At 40.4% G+C, this 19194-nt stretch overlaps 1 protein-coding gene across 17 annotated transcripts in view; it reads right to left on the bottom strand.

The window, feature by feature from the left end:
* WNK2 (WNK lysine deficient protein kinase 2) overlaps nt 1–19194 on the bottom strand; it is a 184466-nt gene that overhangs the window by 35970 nt on the left and 129302 nt on the right. For 14 of the 17 annotated variants that reach the window (XM_083795877.1, XM_083795865.1, XM_083795864.1 and 11 more), the window contains 10 exons: nt 17615–17811; nt 14766–14918; nt 11208–11396; nt 9684–10223; nt 6839–7153; nt 3674–3723; nt 922–1087; nt 725–841; nt 397–564; nt 124–169 (listed from right to left, as the gene is read on the bottom strand). In XM_083795877.1, the coding sequence (XP_083652003.1) occupies nt 124–169; nt 397–564; nt 725–841; nt 922–1087; nt 3674–3723; nt 6839–7153; nt 9684–10223; nt 11208–11396; nt 14766–14918; nt 17615–17811 (1941 nt within the window). The remainder of the gene's footprint in view (nt 1–123; nt 170–396; nt 565–724; nt 842–921; nt 1088–3673; nt 3724–6838; nt 7154–9683; nt 10224–11207; nt 11397–14765; nt 14919–17614; nt 17812–19194) is intronic. The other 3 variants (XM_083795871.1, XM_083795863.1, XM_083795870.1) reach the window with 3 other exon arrangements.

The raw sequence follows: 19194 nt of genomic DNA, 5'->3' as shown, positions 1-19194 counted from the left end.
TTTTCTAGATATATTACCAGCCACCAGTAGCCAGTGGATGTCTTCCTGAATTAGCAAACTTCTGCATAAGCTAATCACTGACTTAAAGCTAGAGATTAAGTTTGTATTCAAAGGTACTTTTACCATTCTGTTGATACACGGGTGTCTTCACCTGAGATTGCCGCTTCTCCTATTAAAAAAAAAAAAAAGGAACAAAAACAAAACAGAGGAACTAGCTGTCTTGGTATCAATAGAGCAGCATTATTCCAAGGAATATGTATATTGTAAGCCTTAACTGAGTAGAAGAATTATTCTTATAGCTAAGAAACCTTGTTTTAGCATGGGATATAAAACTAATTTACAGTAAGGGGATGTCAAGAAAAAGGAATCAAACTAGAAGTTTTTAATGTTTCTTACCTCATTCATTTCCAGTCTATCAGTATCCTGCTGGGGACTTGTTCCCTGATCAGAACTTCGTTCTCCTTCTGTATCTTCACTAAGCATATCTTCTGCTTTATCAATAATATCTTTCATTTGTTCAATAAATGTCTCTTTTTCACTCTGCAATATGAATTCATTCTCTACCTATAAGGTCACATCAAAATAAAGAGCAAAAGAATAACATTTTGGTTAATGTCTCATTCCACAGCTACCAGAAAGCTTGTAACAAGCCAACTTAAGAATAAATTGGCTGAAGCAACTTGTTATAGTAGAGACTGTGGGCAGCTGCACCATCAAGTCTTACCATGTATGTAGCAATTTCCTCTGGCGCATCACCATCCAAATCAAACTTAAAAGTCACCATTTTATGATTGTGTGTTTCGAGCTGGCACTCCACCATCTTATCGCCTGTGTTACAAACCTGCAGACAAAGATTAACAATGGTTATTTCTGGCACAACCAAACTAACCCTGAATTTATCCTCAGAGAGAGTGTACTTGCATTTAATATGGTCAGTTTGGGTCTGCTGGACTTCTCCTGGCGTGAACGAGCACGTGTAGATTTCTTATGTTTCTTTGAAGACTTTCCTTCTTGTTTTCCACTTCCTATTGCTCCTTCGAAGCTGTCACTCATCTCTTTACCTGAAGCAACATCTGGACTCATGTAGCTTTGCAAGAGAAAGGAAGAAACCCCCCAGGATGAAACTGCCATCACAGATGATGGAGTTATGCACAGGCAAAATAGAGGAAAAACAGAGGCTACAAAAAAAATAAAAAGTGAATGTCTGCACTTCTAGACCAAATTGAGCCAGCTATGGAGAGATACTCAGTAAGTCGACAGAGCTACTCCAAGTCAGGAATGTACTCTTGCTATCACACTTAACAAGAAGTGACCTATCAAGGTTGCTCTCAATACCATAGGGAAGTCCCATCACTCTTAATACATCACTACATCCCCTAATCCATTTTCTTTAGGGATCCTTGGGGTCCCTGTCCAAACTGCACACGTTCTTATTTTTCTAAGCTTCAGCTTTCTCAATTCCAGTTTGTTCAAACTCACAGCAGAAAGTCTGAACTTGGTCAAGTTATTTGTCAGAGATGAAGGAAAAGAAAAAACTTGGCACAGCACCCCTCAAGGACAGTGTCTCCCATCTCCACAGTTCTCAAGAACTGAAAAGAGGGTATTGTGCCACAATATCCCAGATGACAAGTGTCCCAGCTAGTACCAGTCCACTATTTTTAGCAACCAAAACAGTAGCCGCTAACAACCTTATCGTAAAATAATGCGTATTGGAAAATGTCAACACGCAGTTTGTGAAGCTGCCAGAAATTTACAAAGATTCATAGAAAATGAGTCAGGAAGGAGTCTTGCAAGGTCATCTGGCCCATTTATTACCCTAAGGTATGATCAGCTCTGTCTATGCCAGTACTCACATACACTTGTGTAAAATTTATCTTAAAAACCTTCCATGAGATTTCATAACCTTCCTGGACAATTTATTCCTGTATTTATTTATCTGTACAGGAATAAAAGAACTTAAGACTAACCTACAGATTCCTACTTAAATTTAAGGCCTTTACTTCCTGTTCTAACTGCAGAAGTTGAACTGAACTGCTTAGTACTACCCCCTTCATGGGTATCTTGTATGTGCAAGTCTTATGTCAGGAAAGAGAACACATTCTGCACGTAGGATATACCCTGGATCATACCTTTGCTGCAACTGCCAGCCTTTTTATTCGTGCACTGTTAACCTCCACTCTACAAAAATACAGCCCAACTTCAACACTGAGTTCCACGTGTACATGGAAAACAGAGAGACCTGTCTACAACTACGAGACGTGTTCTGACACAGGCTTCTCATGTTACTGCAGTCATGATAGTCAGCTTTTCACACACAGTTCTGGAACAGGCAAATTAGAAGATGACAAAAAATTTGACATACCTTTCTACAACACATTAGATAGCAAAGTGAACTCATTTTGTCTAACTTATTTATAGTCAGAACTAACCTATAGTTAAGAAAAATTAGATTTGACTTTCTATGCAGTGTTTAAAAGCAGCAAATTCTTGAGGGGAAAAAAAGTTCAATTTTAGGGCTGCGGGGTTGCACGGTCTTGTGTCAGACTGACATTTTTTTTTGGTAGGGCAGATAGAAAACGGTAAGAGGTCTTCAAGTTCATACATTTAACTCACCTTGTCTCTTTAGGAAAACAGAAAAAGGTCAATAAAATCCTAACCCAAAGCACAGAGGCCTGCAGCTTTATAATCACTGAAGACAAACCTGGTGCTAGCTCCTGCAATTGGCAAAGGACTCAGCTGCTTACAGATACACGCTGTTCATATCTACCTTATCCATACCCTTGCACTGAAAACTCTGTTACTGCTGCCACAAAGCAGGAGTTGTGGGATGGGAATAGCAGCATGACTGCCCCAGAAACAGCAGCCACTGCCCCCATTCAGCTCTCTCTCCAGTCAAGCAGCCACAGCAGCAAGCCTTCCTCTCCTGGGCTCTTCCTCACTACATCTTCTAAACCCTGCTGCTTCCCCTTCTGCTTTTGAGTACAGGAATGGACAGTCAAGGGCTGGCAAAAATTAAGGTTTGCTTATGTTTCTGAGGAGTGCTGAGCTGGCTGTATGAGTTATTATTTACCATTACTTCTGTAATTAATGCATTACTAGGCTTAAGTTTGAACTTGTGCACTGCAAAGCCACAGAACGGGCTCTGGCTGCATGTTCCAACTCCTATTATAATGATATGTTTGTGAATGGCTCAATACACAGTTCTCACCAATACTCCATCCCCCGTAGCATACCTGGGGAAAGATCGTTACAGAAGGTAAGACAGGATTACCCACTCCAAAGAGGGAATAAGCTACAGACCCAACTAGTATAAAATATCTTTATATAGATTCAACAGCATCAGAATCAGTGATCATACCACTTCAGTTATTTTAACAAAAATAAATTACATGGTGAAGTGAAAGCTGTTGTACATACATCACGGCTAGGATGCAATATCCAAATTAAAGCATGAGAAGTGTTGGAAGAACCAAAACAGACTCTGCATACAAAATAGTTGTGACTTTTTCCCTATGCTTGCACCCTTGCATCTTTCTTCCGCGCAGCGCCTGCTGCTCCTCCTCCTCTGACCCAAGCCAAAAAACAGGCATTTGATTCAGCCTTGCAAAGATAGAAGGGGAAAACAGCCTCCAGAAAGAAAATATTTCTTATGCCAAAAAGATTATAATGATACCTTTCACAGCTCTGTGACAGAGTTTGAAGTTTCTCCTGTATTGCCTGCTCCTAAAATGCAAGAAAAAGTTGTTTAAGTAAATGCATTATATTGCTGTATGAAATTTAAGTAAGTTTTGTTGAGACATCAGTAATCCTAAAACATTGTTTAACCTCTTCTTGGAGCTTGAAAATGCCCCATTTGACCCTCCCATCATTACTCCTGACCACAGCATCAATACCTGTGCACACTCTTAAGACAGAGCCACTAAAATGCCAGTTCCCTCCTGCTGTCTCTTAGGCAGAAGAAGCAGTGAAAGAAACAAAATGTTCCTTACCACAATGGAAAAACTTCAATGCAGGACAAATCCACATCAGCACCTGCCTTTCTTTATTTTTTTTTTAATGGATGTAAATTATACCTTAATTTGCTTTATTGTTCTCTATAGTTTCCTGAAATATGCTAGGTATTTTCACTGTGTCTGGCTTATTGTGAAAATTTCTGATGAACTTGCAAATAAAAGACAAAAATTCATTGTTTAAAAACATAGCCCTCATACCATGTCTCCTCTTGCTCTTCACATAATAGAAATTTTCCCTAAAATCTTCCCTCTTCACTGGTTGCAATGCTAGCATAGGCATCAACAGCCTACAGAGCTGTTTTCATGGAATTTGTGATGATGCTGTTACTGGCCCTACTAGTACAATCTTACCACATATGTAGGTAACATACACAGACACACACACCTTGGTTTGTATATAGCAGTATAGGTATATACACACACCAAATGTATTAATAAATATATATAATCATATATATACTTATGTAAACATACATTTATAGACATATATAGAAAATCCTTCTATAGACACACTGTCACAAAGAAGCCCCTGGACTGTCATCACCACATATTCATACCAGGGCAGTTTGTAGACCATAGTTAAAAGCATAGAGGTTAACCAGTCCACACCCCTCATTGCTTATAATGCCACACACTTGCCATGCCAAACTTGACCGCAGTTTCTATAAAGCTGCAAAATTAATGAACAGTGAGAACACAGACATAATGTATCTAGATTTTAGTAATGCACTTCATCAAGTGTCTTACAAAATCTCATTTGCCTGATCAATTCAAATTGGTTTGGATATGAGTACTGCCACACATTTAAACAAGAGACAGAGATAAAAGCGTCATGGCAGAGCAGCAACAAAATGGTGATTTGAATATTTACAGATATGAAACTCCTCTTACACCCAAGAAAACCTTAGCAATATATGTCATAAAATCAGCACGGGAAGCACTTGGATCAGTTTGACCTTTACACAGAAAGTTTGATGCCCATGCACTTTGCACAGAAGCCAGCTGCAATGATCAATGCTTACAGCTCATTACAGCTCCGAGATTCCAGTGTCTCCCGTAACAAAGGGCAACAGAGGCAGCACCTGCACTCTGCGGGGCTGGGTTCTAACTGGAGATTTTGCAGGTGTGAGAGAGAGAGAAGGGAGAGAAGAGGACCATATTGTCACTCAGAAATTCAGCTTCTCCAACTCGAGAAGCCTGTTCTACATTTCTCTAGAAAAAGACGACAAAAGTATGACATTGGATTGATTTCTTAAACTGCATGAGAGAGTGGACTTAATTTACAGGTGAAGTACAAGAATGAAGTTAGCAAAACAGCCGTTACATGTTCCTAGGTATATGATGAAATGACAAGTCAGACATGTGCCTCAGTGGGCACTGATTTCTCAGGTAATGTGGGACAACGTGCATCCCCCATCTCACACTCCACTATAGCAATTAAGTTTGTTCATATTTCCAGAAACACTATTGTTTCTGGATACTGTAACAGGATGGACCCTGCATTGAAGGCTGTAGCTTTGACATCAGCATTGATTCTAACATGAGCTGTGCACAGAGAAAAAAGGAAGGCTGGAGAAAAATAACTCGAGTAAGGGATGTGTCTGATACAGCCATTCTTTACATGGGGACTCCACACATGAATACTACAGTCTAGTTCTATTTCTGCTACCTACATCTAACCTATAGGATAAAGGAATTCACCAGAAAATACCCTACACCACAGCGCAAATAATTCCTGACAAGAACTAGACTGCCACTGGATAGAAGGACTGACAAAATGTGGAACTAGAATCTAGTTTCAGTGTTTGTACCATTCTTACTTAACATCTTCTGGAAGAGAAGTTAAGTGGTACCTCTAATGAAATTCACAGGGTGTGTTGTGTAGGAAAGGGATGCAACAAGTGTATGGATGTATAGGTTAAAAGAGGAGATTAATTCGAAAAGATGGAAAGGGTTACTTTGGGAGAAAAGATAATTCAGAACAGAGAAACACAAGAGGAAGCAGAAACATGAAAGCAGAATTGATGAGGGACATTCCCACTTAGAAGCAGAGAACAAATTCAACTTAATTACAAAAATCTGGTACAAATGCCAAAACCTTTATTTTGATTTGCTTATAGGTATCTATTAAAGAATTGAAGAGAAGACATTCTGTCAAGACTGAGGTTTAAACAACTATGGGAGTAGAAAGAAAAGTCAAAATAGCAGACAGAAGACAAGCTTACAGTTTTATAAGGAAAAACAATAAAACCTATCTTGCTTATATGGCCACTGAGAATTGGCAATGCCTATGAGTACTTGAAGAAACAAAAAAATCCCAGGGCTAGAGTAGAATTCAGGCAATACAGGAGGGTAAAACGCTGATGAAATGCAAACAAGGCTCAAATTGAAGAACATGAAGAGCTTTTACATAGTGAAGAATCAGATTATGAAATAGTTTCTTAAGGCAAATGGTGATTGGTTGCACAATGGCTTGAGACATTTAAAATGAGACTGGACAAAACACAGATGGAACTTTATAGAACAGTTTCTTACTGACCCACAGCCCTTAAAGAAGGTAATTTCTGCCTGTATTTGTGCTGGACTACTGACAAAGATGTGCTCTGTGGCTGACTTGTCCTGCTGCCTGATTACTTCAAGGAGACATTTCACAAGTAGCAGAAGGTAAAACATGCCGTTTCCAGCTTCATTGGAAATAGCCAATTATTTGCCTACTCGGAGTTACTAGCATCTAGGAGAAGCAGCTCTATGTGGTGAGAGTGGATCATCTCCCTTGTGAAATAAGCCCGTGCCCATAAGGAAGGTTAAGGGGGAGACAGCACTACCTCTTGCGATGTCTCTGTAACTGCCTGGACAGCTGAGCTGGGAGCTTGGAGCTGCTGACCCAGAGGCTGGGAAAGATCTGGCTGAAGCTGCAGAAGACCAGAAGGCTGAAGAGGCAGACAGTGATCTATGGGCACTGGTGGGCTAGCTGTAGCAAGGCTGCCATGGATCTGTGAAATACTTTCTGGAGCGACGCGGGGCGGCAATAGTTCTGGCTGCAACTGCAAAGGCGGTGACATGACTATCGAAGGTTGCACTGGGAGTACCGGCACCTGGGCTCCAGTTTCCAAAGCATACTGAGTATGTCCAGTAATCTGCTGTAACACAATAGACACCTATTAAAACAAATCTCTACTTATAGTGCTTGTGACTTATATGACAAAGTACTAAAGTCACTGCAGTTCATGGAAAAAGGATTACAATTCTGCATTGAGAATATATCCATGTGGTTTCTGATTGGAAGGGCAACTAAAGAGTTTGGATTTGCTTTAAAATGACCAAATAACAAAGGGTTCTTCCTATATAGTTGTGACAGTGTGTATTCCACAAGCACTATTTTCTTTGTAGAAAGAAAACCATGTTTTGCTAAGAAATTAAAATCTTAGATTATGAATTCCTTGTCCTGAATAGTTTGTTCTGTCTTCAGTGAGCATACCACACCATCCATGCAGAGAAAAATATACTCTATCCATAATTTAGATTTTTTTTAATGTTGCATATGCACCATTAGCTAATATAAACATGATTAACTCTTTTGAGACTGAATATATGCCAATGCCTTACAGAACACATTGTATTCCATTTAGTTTAAACATTTCAGATACAACTTCTCTTGGCATACTAAACACTAAGGCCTCAATCCCGCAAGCGCTTCCTTGTGTAACACACAGAGGAAGTTTCATTTATCTCAGTGGATTTCTTCAATGCATCAAAATAACTTGTGTGCGTAAGTGCTTTGTGGGAACTGGACCGATACGATTAGATGTCAACTACCTTAGAGACTAGGTTGTTATTCTGCATAACAGTTCTTTGAGTTGTACACTTAAGAACAGAATATTCGCCTTTTAGGTACATTGTGTATTTTTCCAAGGGGACTGAGCTTGTAGGAAGAAGGAAAAAGGGAGAAAAGAAAATACAAAAAGGCTTTTTAGTACTAGGTACAACTGCATAGTTTTAAATTATTTTTGAAGTACCTGTCATCACCTAGAGATTTAAAATATTTGGACAATTAAAAAAAAATAAAAATCAAGACTCAGATGAGAACTAGGGCACACAATTTCATTACTGCATGCTCTGTGCAGATTCTGGATATGAGCCAACATTACTATTCCAGGTTTTAAGTGGATAAATATAAAGATGCAGCGTGCCTTGCAACACAATGGTTACAAGACTACCTAAGTGGAGGTTGTTAGAGTAGTAACTGTGGTGTACAGTGCAGAAGAATAGTGAAATGCTTTTTTCATCTTATGTAACTAAAATAATCCACAAAATGTTTCAACTTATAATTTACCTGGGCAAGACTGGACATAAAGGCGCTGGACATCAATTGCAGAAATAGCCCTGCATTGGAATGCTTTTATTTACAGAAATACCTTCCCATTAGGAGCACTTTAAAAGATAAACAATCTATTTTTGAATAATCCTATGTGCTTGTCCATTTTGTTTGTATTAGCTATTTCATTAATCCTAAAAAATACAATGGAAGTCTTCTGTGTGTATTTGGTAAATAATGACTGTCAGCGCTGTTTGCAAAATATCAGTTCTTTGGGTTTGGTGTTTGCCACACCTGGTTCAATTCTTTCTAAAGCCATTGGAAAAAGCTATGGCTAATTAGCTCAGTGGTAACAGTCTCAGGGTCTGCATTGCCTACACTTCCACAAACAATATTTCTGTACCAAATATATGGACGAAGACAAATTTAAAAATGATGTACTACTTGGAAGATGCCATGATATGGCAGGTTGAAATGACATGTTATGAATTTTAATTGGTACATTACAGCAAAGTGATGTAGTAGAACAGAGATTTTCAAGAATGCTATTATTAACAGATTTAGTGCTCTCTCCTGCTTGGGTCAGACTGCATTTCATGTTGTCATATCACAGATGTGGCAATACAAGTGTTTACAGACTCTGTCAACGGGTCCTGAATCAGTTCTCTTGTAAACAGTGCTAATGTTGGAAGCTTCATTTTACGCTTCGTTTCTTTTAAGGGGGAAAAAGGGTCTGCAGCTAGTGTTCATTCTTGTCTGATAGACCACTGCCATGCAGATTTCTGAAGTTATCATCAGATGGTCATTTCCCTTGGCTTTACAAAGCACGCTGTTCTAAAGCAGGTATACATCAAAACATTTCTATCATTTCACTCGCTTCTGCCAGCTCATCCATATTTTGCTATCTGTATATGAAGTCTATGCATCCTGAATGTACTGGCAGCAAAACCTCAGCATCAGCAGTGCTGGGTAGCTGCTGTCACGGCTTAGTCACCTCTCCTGTTCTCAGGAGAATGACAGCTCATGCTTCCTTGCCACTCCTTTCTAGCTCAGATAGGAGAAAGAAGAGGGAATTCAGAAAGTGCACATCTCTGCCTGCTTTTCAAAGCCCATTAGATCACTCCTTATATCCACAATATTCACCTGTCTCTGGTTTAAGACCTCAGTGCTCCACCTGAGTCCAGCTCTAGCTGAACTGCAGTCAGAATCAAGGACAAGGAGTTAACAAAACATCTTAAGGGCAAGAAACAAATCTCCCAATTGCACGTTTACAATGGAATGAGCCCCCGGAATGCCTGCGTTCAATAACCACCCTAGGGTCTAGCAGCGACACAGCCCAACGGCGAACGGATTACCTGGTTACCAGCCCCAGCCGCGGGCAACGTCTGTTCTGAAGGATGAATTATGCTTGGCTGAAGTGACTGAGGAGGTGGAGGTTGCTGCGGCTGGGAAACTGCTTGCGTGCTCTGTGTGTGATGGGGAGAGGGCGCTTCGCTCTGAATTATCTGCTGGAAGGTGGTCTGGTACATCTGCTGCTGGGAGAGCTGGGACACTGCGTGATGTGGCGGCAACGCTGACACTCCCGGCGGAGCCACAGCAAGCAATGGTATTGTAGCAGCTGACATATTTGGCACTATTGTTTGGCAGGGCAAGACCAGAGAAGCCACAGTTGTATGAGGAAGATTCACTGCCTGCATGGGGAGGGCTGGGGAGTTTGGTGCCATAGGCAGAGTGGGGTTCATGGGGAGGCTCGGTAAAATCACAGCTGGAGCAAAATATTGAGAAGGAGCAGGTATGGGGGGCACATTTGCAGCAGGTATATCAGAGAGGTTTGGAGGAAGGTTGTCAAGTCCTGCCAGAGGAGTAATTGCAGGAATGACAGGAAACTGAGGAATCTGAAAAAAATATAATATCACATAAATTGCAAGTGCTTTCATTGATGGTACAAAGTAGTTTCATTTGCCATACAAGTATGTAAAGATCACCTGTGTCATGATGATAATTATGTCTGTTTGTTAATCACTTCATTTCCTGATGTTTATAAACAGTAATAAAAACTTAATTGTTCTTTAATCATTAGAAAAAGAGCAAGAATTTCAGTTTGGGGGGGGACATTTTTATACCTTGGGAGCTTAAAACTATCTCAAGCCAGTTCGAAGCCTTCAAGCAACATCGTAACTTAAAAAGTTGCTTTCGTTTTAACAGAAATTAAAAGGAATCAGAGCAGACAAAATGCTACACTCTTTCATGCAAAATTCAATGTGACAATATAAAACTCTTGTCTTTAAAAAGGTTGGTTGCATCCCAGGCAGCACAGGAAATTCTGTAAAACGGTTTTTAAAATCAAAACGTCCCAGTGACATAGCAGACCATGATAACTGCACTGTTATCATCGAAGCAGCTTGCTTCTTCCTTTGTGGGTAAGCTGCTTCACATCACAAAGGCTGTCACTAGAAAGCACAATAGCTCAAACAAACCGTTCCAGGCCACAGAAAGGGTCCATCCCTGCTACTGAACATGGAAGCAGGTCTGAGAGCTGGGAGAGGTTTAGGGAAAGTGGTGAAGTCAAGAGCTCAAACACAAAAAACGGGCAACTTCTCATGCTCTAACGCCTGGGATGGGAAAAGAGTACACCACAGGGGAAGATGCAAAAAAAAATAAATAAACTAATGGGATTATTCAGGCATGACACAGGATTTTTCACAAAGTATATTTTTGATTCTCCAAACAAAAACAAATAGTAAGAAAAAAGTGTATTCTTATGGACTAAATGGGCATGCATTCAAAATAGCCATACAAAAACTGCAAATCATATTAATTATTAGCTGGAAAGCTTCACTCAAATGGATGTATTCATACGCAGTTTTCAAAGGTATTACCTGGGAAGGGGCAACAGGTGGAAGTTGTGGCACAGTTGAAATCTGAAGTGGTTTTAGTGGTGTACTGCTAGCTGCCACCTGAGAGGTCTGGGGTTGATACTGGGGCAATAGATGGGTTGCAGGCTGGATTGGACAGACTGGCTGACTGGCAAGCACTTGCTGCAGAGGAGTTTGCTGTGATATGGGTTGCTGCCAGGAAAGAGAAAAAGAGAACAAAAATGGGTTATAGCACGTGTATTATGAAAGAATCAGTTTATTGGACACAACCACAGCTTTCTCTTTCTAGTTAATGCTGCACAGTTAGAACAGAACAGCCACTCAGAGTAAAACTGCTCTCTAGAAGAAAAGGGTGCTCCTAATTTAAATGCTATACAAGAGCCAATGTTTACAACATGTTTAAATGCAAGATACATTACCTGAAAAGACAAGTTCTAACTGTCTTGGAAAGGTTATTTGTAATGACTCAGTCGTTAAATCCCAGAGATCGTTCTAGTTGGCCCAGTAAAATCCCCACCTACTGACTTCAAAGATTCCCACTACGCAGATTATACCCAGCTAATCTTGGCATTTAAAAGCCAACTGTGTAATGCAGCAGGCATTGAAATATACAACATATTATCTGAGATGTGAATAAAACACAATAATTATAGTGGAGGACTTGTTAGTGTTAGGTCAGAGGTTGGACTCTGTGATCGAGGTCTTTTCCAACCTAGATGATTCTGTGATAGCAAAAGTTCTAGCTGGATCCCAGTTAATTGTGAAGTGCGGGAGTAACAGTGGGCCAACCAAAGAGGCAGCTTTACCATTTCATGGGACCAGTGTTCCACTGGCCAGCCAAATTCTATACAGTAGAACAGAAATAAAAAGCTGTATTAAAGCTGAAAATAACCAGTAAGTTTCATATTTCATGGTACTGATATCTCCCTCTTTAGCACAATTAATTAATGCTAAAAGTAGTTTAAAAAAATAATCTTCTGTTTCAGAAGCATGGCACTGAGCCACCAAGCTGACTCTGGCCTGACCTACTTGGGACCACGGGATTAATTGATTAGCCCAGGCTCTGCAGCACATAAAATCTCATACCATGCCTGATGTTCAAAAGGTGACTTTCAAACGAATAGCCAAGCAGCACAATCTTTCATCTTTGCCACTTCCACCATAAACCAGTATTATAAAATTTTGCTATATGCTTTTTCAGTGGTGAGATTATTCAACCAGAATTTTTAGGTATATTAATGCAATAAAACTGTATGATGTGCATCAAGGAAGCCAGCTGCCACCCCCCCTTAAACTGTTAAAATTCCACCACAGTTGGTAAGTTTCCAATACAAGGATAAGTGAACCAAGGAACATTTGGCTACTGGTGCCTACTGTTTGGGTCTGAATGCATTGAATGCCACAAGCAGTGTAAGATATGCTAGAAGGCACTGTACAGGTGTTGAATAACTGCACAACACCCGTTCATCTCCCGCAGCATTTACTTAGTCTCGGCTGAGTATTCATCTTGCCACATTAAAGAAAAAACAAAGAACTGTCTCTGCGTTGCAGTTCCTGCCATTCCAGGTTTAGGAGAGCAGGGGCATTTAGCCAGGTGAAATCCCAAACTCCAGGGAGCAGCGGTGCAGGTGCAAGCACACAGCATGGCCAGAGCTGGCCTGACACTGGCGATGAGCAAGGAGGAGACAGCTGAGATAGAGCCCAGCTGAGGCATTGAGCCTTGGTGGGGAGCACAAGGAGCTCCCACAGCACGGGCTCTGCTACCCGGGCTGCTCAGCTCTGCAGCAGGGACCCTCCTTCCAGGAGCAGAAGGGGCACCTGCGCATGGTGCTGCGCTTGGGCTGATAAAACCTGGCCAGCACACAAAGCCAGCTCAGGTATCTCAGCATCTGTGCTGGGTTAATCTGCAGCTCAGACAGGCGGCCAACAGATAACTGGGAATTGGGCACGCTGACACTGGCTGTTCAACCTACCTTCCGCGCGAGAGGACATTGTTAAAAGCAGAAAAACTGCCTGAATGGAGCTAAGGTAGCTAACTAAGGCCTCCATTTTCAATTCAACTTATATTTCACAAAATGCTTGTGAAGTGGATCAAGCACAGGGAGTGAAAAAAATCCAAATGAACTGCACTAATTTTGCCTCATTATAGCCTTAACGTTATAAGTGAACAGACACACAAATTGAAAAGAAAAAAATTGAGATGCAATATTGATCACGTATGTCTGAGTCAGTGTATATTCATAAAAGATCAATATATTTCATTCTTTTAAACAGACAAGTTTTATCACCCTGATTTCCCATTCTTTTGCTGACATGCCCTACCATCTGTTTACAAAAAGATCGCAGTTTTCTACTGCTCATAGTGTCATGCACGAAGACACATTATCTAGTGCTCTACTGGATTTGGCCTTAAGGAATATGTTCTGTGCTAACTGCAAAACCAGTTACCATTCCTATAACTTATCACTGTCTTCAAAGTAGGTCTTCCTAAAGGCAACCAACTAAGAGTGACACAAACATTTAGGAATTCCTACATAAACGCCCAAACCAACAAGTGTTACACTGTCACGGTAAAGCTCCAGAGGCCACTACAGAGATCTCCACAAGGGGAGAGGTCCTAAATGTGTTTGAGAAAGAACAAAACTTTTGGCTGAAAGAACCATATCATCCCTGGCCGTTAGAATAAAAAGAAAAAAAAATATCTAATACATCATAAAATTTCACATAAGTGTGCGTTTTTCAGAGAGACCAAATTACATTGTTCCTATACTGATGCTTTCAGAAGAGTAGGGCATATTAAAAAAAATAACAACATGTAACACCGATAAATACTGATAACTGGAAAGGTATGAAGAGATATGTTATGTGTCAGACACAAAGTATGCAGGCATTTCTCAGCCTTGTCAACAGTTTCTACCCAAGGAAGCCAATGTTTTGGTAGGATCACAAAAATGAGCCACAAATTAACACATTATATAGGTCTGTGGCTACACTTCTTTCAAGCTGATACCACCTGTATACAAGGAAGCAATTGTAACCTTCGCAGCTGTCCCAGCTTGAAAGAGGTGTTCTGTAAACACTATAGCAACAGAACTTGTTGGGGAATTTGATAATCCAAAATGCACAGAATTACTATTTGGAGACAGCTCAGAGGGAGACAGATTCTTTTTGAAGATAAAGGGATCTGCTGGATGTTTATAATGAGCTACATTTAACATGCATGCACAAATCCAAAGGCAGTGTCACTGAGTGTTTGAAGACAACTGACACCAGCACCAGGCTTGCTTTATGACCTTTTAAAAATACTTTGAGCTGGAGGTGCCAAATGATAAAGTGAAATTAATACAAATCCTATTTCAAGGTATCAAACACTGATTGTGCTCAAACCCATTACTCTTCTGTCCCTTAAACCCAAAGCCCATCCCCGATCCTACCTGAGGCTCTAAAGTGATGGTTTCATAGTTTCAAGTAACTCAAACTTATCGTAGGTGTCAGCTTGAGCAGAGCATGGCTAAGGACTGGGGTGAGAAAGGCGCTGTGGGGCAGCAGTCGGCCTCTCACCTGCTGGCTGGCAAGCACCGGCTGCGACTGCCCCAGCTGCAAGGAAGCAACGGTGGTCGGCTGCACCACAGGGAACGTCATCGCTGGCTCCTGGTAGTGCTGGGGTCGCTGGGGCACGACCGCAGGTGGAGCCTGAACCACAGGCAGGGCAGGCTGCAAGCAAGGAGAGCACAGCGTTAGGGAAAAGAACAGCCCTCATGCTAAAAGTCTCTGCAACTGTTAGGGATACACACTCCGGCAAATAGTCTACTCAATACTTGGTTCAAAACAGAGGAAAAAGACATAATGTGAAGGTGTTATGCAAGGAACAGAAAGTTTATTAATCTAAAAACATGGAAAAAAGCTGTCATTCCAAAGGCCAATGAGACAACCACACTGCACTGCATTTCTTTCTGGAAGCAAGCATGCAAGCTAGTAAAACCACTGACAGCACATACACGGTGATGGAGAACATAACAACAACAAGCCACTAAGTAGGTACAACAATATCCTCACAAAGACTTTTGTAATTTCATAAAGAATCTTGATCTTCAAAATTACGAGTTAATTTACTTGAAATTAAGGCCAAGAAAATGAACAGAGAAGTGAAAAAAATAAAACAACCAGTGGAAGTAAAAACAACAACAACAAAAAAGAAATGCAGATAAGGCTTGTAAAACAGCAGTTCTCTAAAACTTCAACTCCAAGTAGGTAAATATGTTGAAAATAAACAGTATGTCAGACTGATATTTAAAAGTCTAAAACAAAAAAACAACTACAGCTCCAGCTATGTGCCGATACGTTATCTTGGTAAATAACGTCCTAGAAAAATACACTGATACTTATTCTTTCTTGGAAAATGGAAGAATTTGAGTCAGACTTGAAATTCCCAAGAAACACAGAAGACAAACTCTGGAACATTTTATCTATGATACTGCAGAAAGAAAAAAATATATGGAAAACTCACTAAAAACCAAAGAGCTATTTCGCTCATGAATAAAGTTATTATCCTTTCAAAACCTTAATCAAGAAAAAGTAATGCATTTAAGGTTCAAATCAGAGATATATCAATGGAAACAATGAGTCTGCTCTAAAACAGCATTCTGCACAGCTCAATTTAATAAAAAATATTTTAAGATGTGCCTTTTGAGTGCTACATTAAATTAGTTCTTCATGCAAACAAGAAATGAGGAAGAATGCATCCCTGCAGAAGTATGCACAGAGGAATGGTGGTTTCCACAGTGGAGGGCGCTGGCTACAGGTTTTTCCTTCAGGTAAATGGAGCCATGTTTCAGTGCATTCACAAAATACAGTTCACAATTTCTTGCAGGCATTTTGGAAAATATAAGGTAAAACCAGGGAAAGTGAAGCACTTCCAAAATACGTTGGGTAAATCTGGATCAAGCAGGAAAACCATTGGTCCTGGATTTCATTTTTCTTCTGTTAAATCAAATAGCACGAAACAAAAAGTTAACCTACCACATCATTACTGTCATTTTTACTAGGCAGGCTGCTTCCACCGCTCCAGGTAGCTGCAATCACCCCATTGTTCTCTGCCAGTGGTGTTTTGCCAGAGCAAACTTCACAACAGGGCTGGAACAGTCCAGGCATGTTGACTTCTCCACAATCAGAGGATTCACAAGGCAGAGTACTTTCCGCAACTCTTGCAGATCTCATGGGAGAACTGGTCTTCTGGCTAATTATGTACTGTAAAGATTCACGTAACAAAGGCAGGTCTAAACTCCTGCCACACGGCCTGCTTATTTGGGGAAGAGGTTGTGACACTGAGTTGTCTGGAAGTTGGCTGCACAGGGAGTGAGCACATTCAGCAGGCATTAGAACTTTTGACATATTTTGGTCTTTGCCAGGCTGAAATAAGTAAGCTAGGCATGCCTGACAAGACTGCTTAAAGAACCCTACCTCAGCAGGGTTTACTGAGAACCCCATTGCCATTGGGGGTGATGTGCCATTGGGGGTGATGTGCCTGCTTCCCCTTCTCTAGTCTGCAGGGCTGTGTTCCCCTCTCTGAATTCTTGGGGAAGGGACATCGCATCTGGAGTCAAACCCATGACCGAATCACTGTGGCGACGAGAAGCACACGGAGCATTGCCTGTCACGTGCAACAGGTGCAGGCTGCGACAGGAACATGGTGTTGCTGCAGTTTCTGAAGGACATACCACACTTATGGCGCGCCTCTCGCTGGAATCACCTCAAGATTTATGTTCACTCACATGTGTTTGTTCTTGCACCAGTAGTTCCATTAGCTGCTTTTGGTCAAGGTCATAACAGTATGAAAGTGGGAACAAGTGTGAATGTCTGACTGGGCTTCCAGTCCTTGATTTTGGAGCCTCAATAATGGAAGTAGTTTGCCATCTCTGTGCAATATTAAATCCAAACCCAGAGCCACAACAGCAGTGAATGGATGTTTGACCCTTGTCACAATGGGGAGAAACTCATACCCAAGAAGCTCTTGAACAAGTGAGAAAACAACGTGTGGCTATATTGACAGTAAACAAAACCAAACAAAACAGTTCTCAAATCTAGGCATGACTTTAAAACTAGTATTTCCAAAGCTGTTACTGTAGCTCAGTGAAAACAGATTGATGAGAAGCTCTTTAACTGAAAAAAAAAATGACAGCTGCCAGTGAAGCATGTCTTAAGAATGGCGAAATGAACTACAAGTACATGATCTACTTAATGCATGGTTTAGATCAAGTAAAAACACAGACTAAGCAAGTCACCATTGGTAGAAACAAGTGAGGACTATATAAAGCAAGCCCTGGAATTCATTCCTACTGACAGCAGTGTATAAATTGAGTCCTTAAATATAATCTAGGCTACAGAACAGTTCTGAAAAGCTTTAGACTTACCCCTGAGGGCTGCTGGTAGTGCCCCAGCTGCTGAAGGCTATGGGGCAAGGCCTGGCTCTCACTTAGTGGTGGGCTATACACCCGTTGAATAGCCGGAGGTACTGAATCGGGCAGAGATGAGTAGATGACGCTTTGCTGGCTGCTCTGGGAATCTGAATAAACAGTGGACCCCTGACCACTGTCAAATGTGCTGTCAGCTGAAAGAAGAATAGTTTTTGTATTACAGGTTCAGCAACTCCAAGTGTTCACATAATGATTTCAGAGCAAGGTCAACATTGGTTTATATAATTTACACTTTACTAACCTAGCCCTTTCCGTTATATAAATAAATTATACAACACAAATGTTATTTTCTACAAAAGGCACACGCTGCTCCTTCTAAGCCAAAAATCAAGAGTAATCCCCATGGATTTCTGTCTACAACGATATCTTAGGCACATCGATATTTCCTTTAAAGGGCGCAAGGTTGACATTAAGAATTGCAGATGTTTATGGATTTTGTACAATGAAAAGACAGGAAACCCCAATCGTAATGTTCATAGCAGGTCATGGAGTCCTGGAGTTAGTTCTTCTAGGGATGCACTAATTTTAATGTCTTTGTGAATTAGTAGTATTGAAAAATCACAAAATTCTTCAAACTATATGCTTTGTATTAGTTCAAATAACAACCAACTTGAGCAATACCTCAAGATGATGAATGGATAGCAAAATAATTCAATTGGATTAGGGGAAAACATACAATGAAGAAATCACAGAAAAATGTATTATGGATTTTTTGATTGATGTGTGTGACACAAAGTAAAGCAGCATCATTTAAGCAAGTCTGCAAAAAGAGGCCCTGCATCACAAAGCAGCAGGGTTAGGGCTGCACTGGCTATAAACAGACTAAGCAGTGGTACAAGAACAGATCCTACAGGAATTACAACTGAAATGCATCCTAGTTTTGTTATTTGTAAGTGGAAAGCTTTAAGCTACCTGTATTTAAATCAAAATCACATAATGAAATAAAACAGCTACCTCAGTCCAGCTTTGTGGCAATTGAAGAGGACAACTCAGAGCTCTGTCAGTGTTTCTCATGCTAAGCCCAACTAATGTGCAGAATTGCATAACTGTGGTATTGGGCAAGTGTAGTATCTTTTGTTGAACAAAAATAAATCTTATAACTGTGCAACTGAGTATTACTACTTTTAAGATGTCTTTTCATGGCTTTTGAAGCCATATCCATCCAGTTTCTCTTGTTTTTTTCCTACTGCTTTTTCATTTGAGAAATGGCAAGAGACAACCAAGACTGTAGCTATAAGTAACCAAAAGGCAAATGGATTGTAACAGAAATTTAAAACCCAAACTGAAAGAGAACTGTTACCAAAAAGTTTACATCCTTTTTTTCCCCGACACTTTGCATCTTCTATTTTTCCATATTCTGAGTAGGTTTTTACTTATTTAGATTTTAAATAACAAATAGCTTTAATAGTGTCAGTGATAAAATTTCTTCTCTGTATTCATAAACTCATCTCCCTACTATTTTTCGCAAAATTAAACTCACCTCTCTATTTAGCTTGTTTACAAAAAGTGTCAGCATG

The sequence above is a fragment of the Anser anser genome, assembly GCF_964211835.1.
Source record: "Anser anser genome assembly, chromosome: 12".
Taxonomy (NCBI): Eukaryota; Metazoa; Chordata; class Aves; order Anseriformes; family Anatidae; genus Anser; species Anser anser.
The sequence above is the reverse complement of the archived record's forward strand: the minus strand, read 5'-3'. Positions and strand labels throughout refer to the sequence as shown.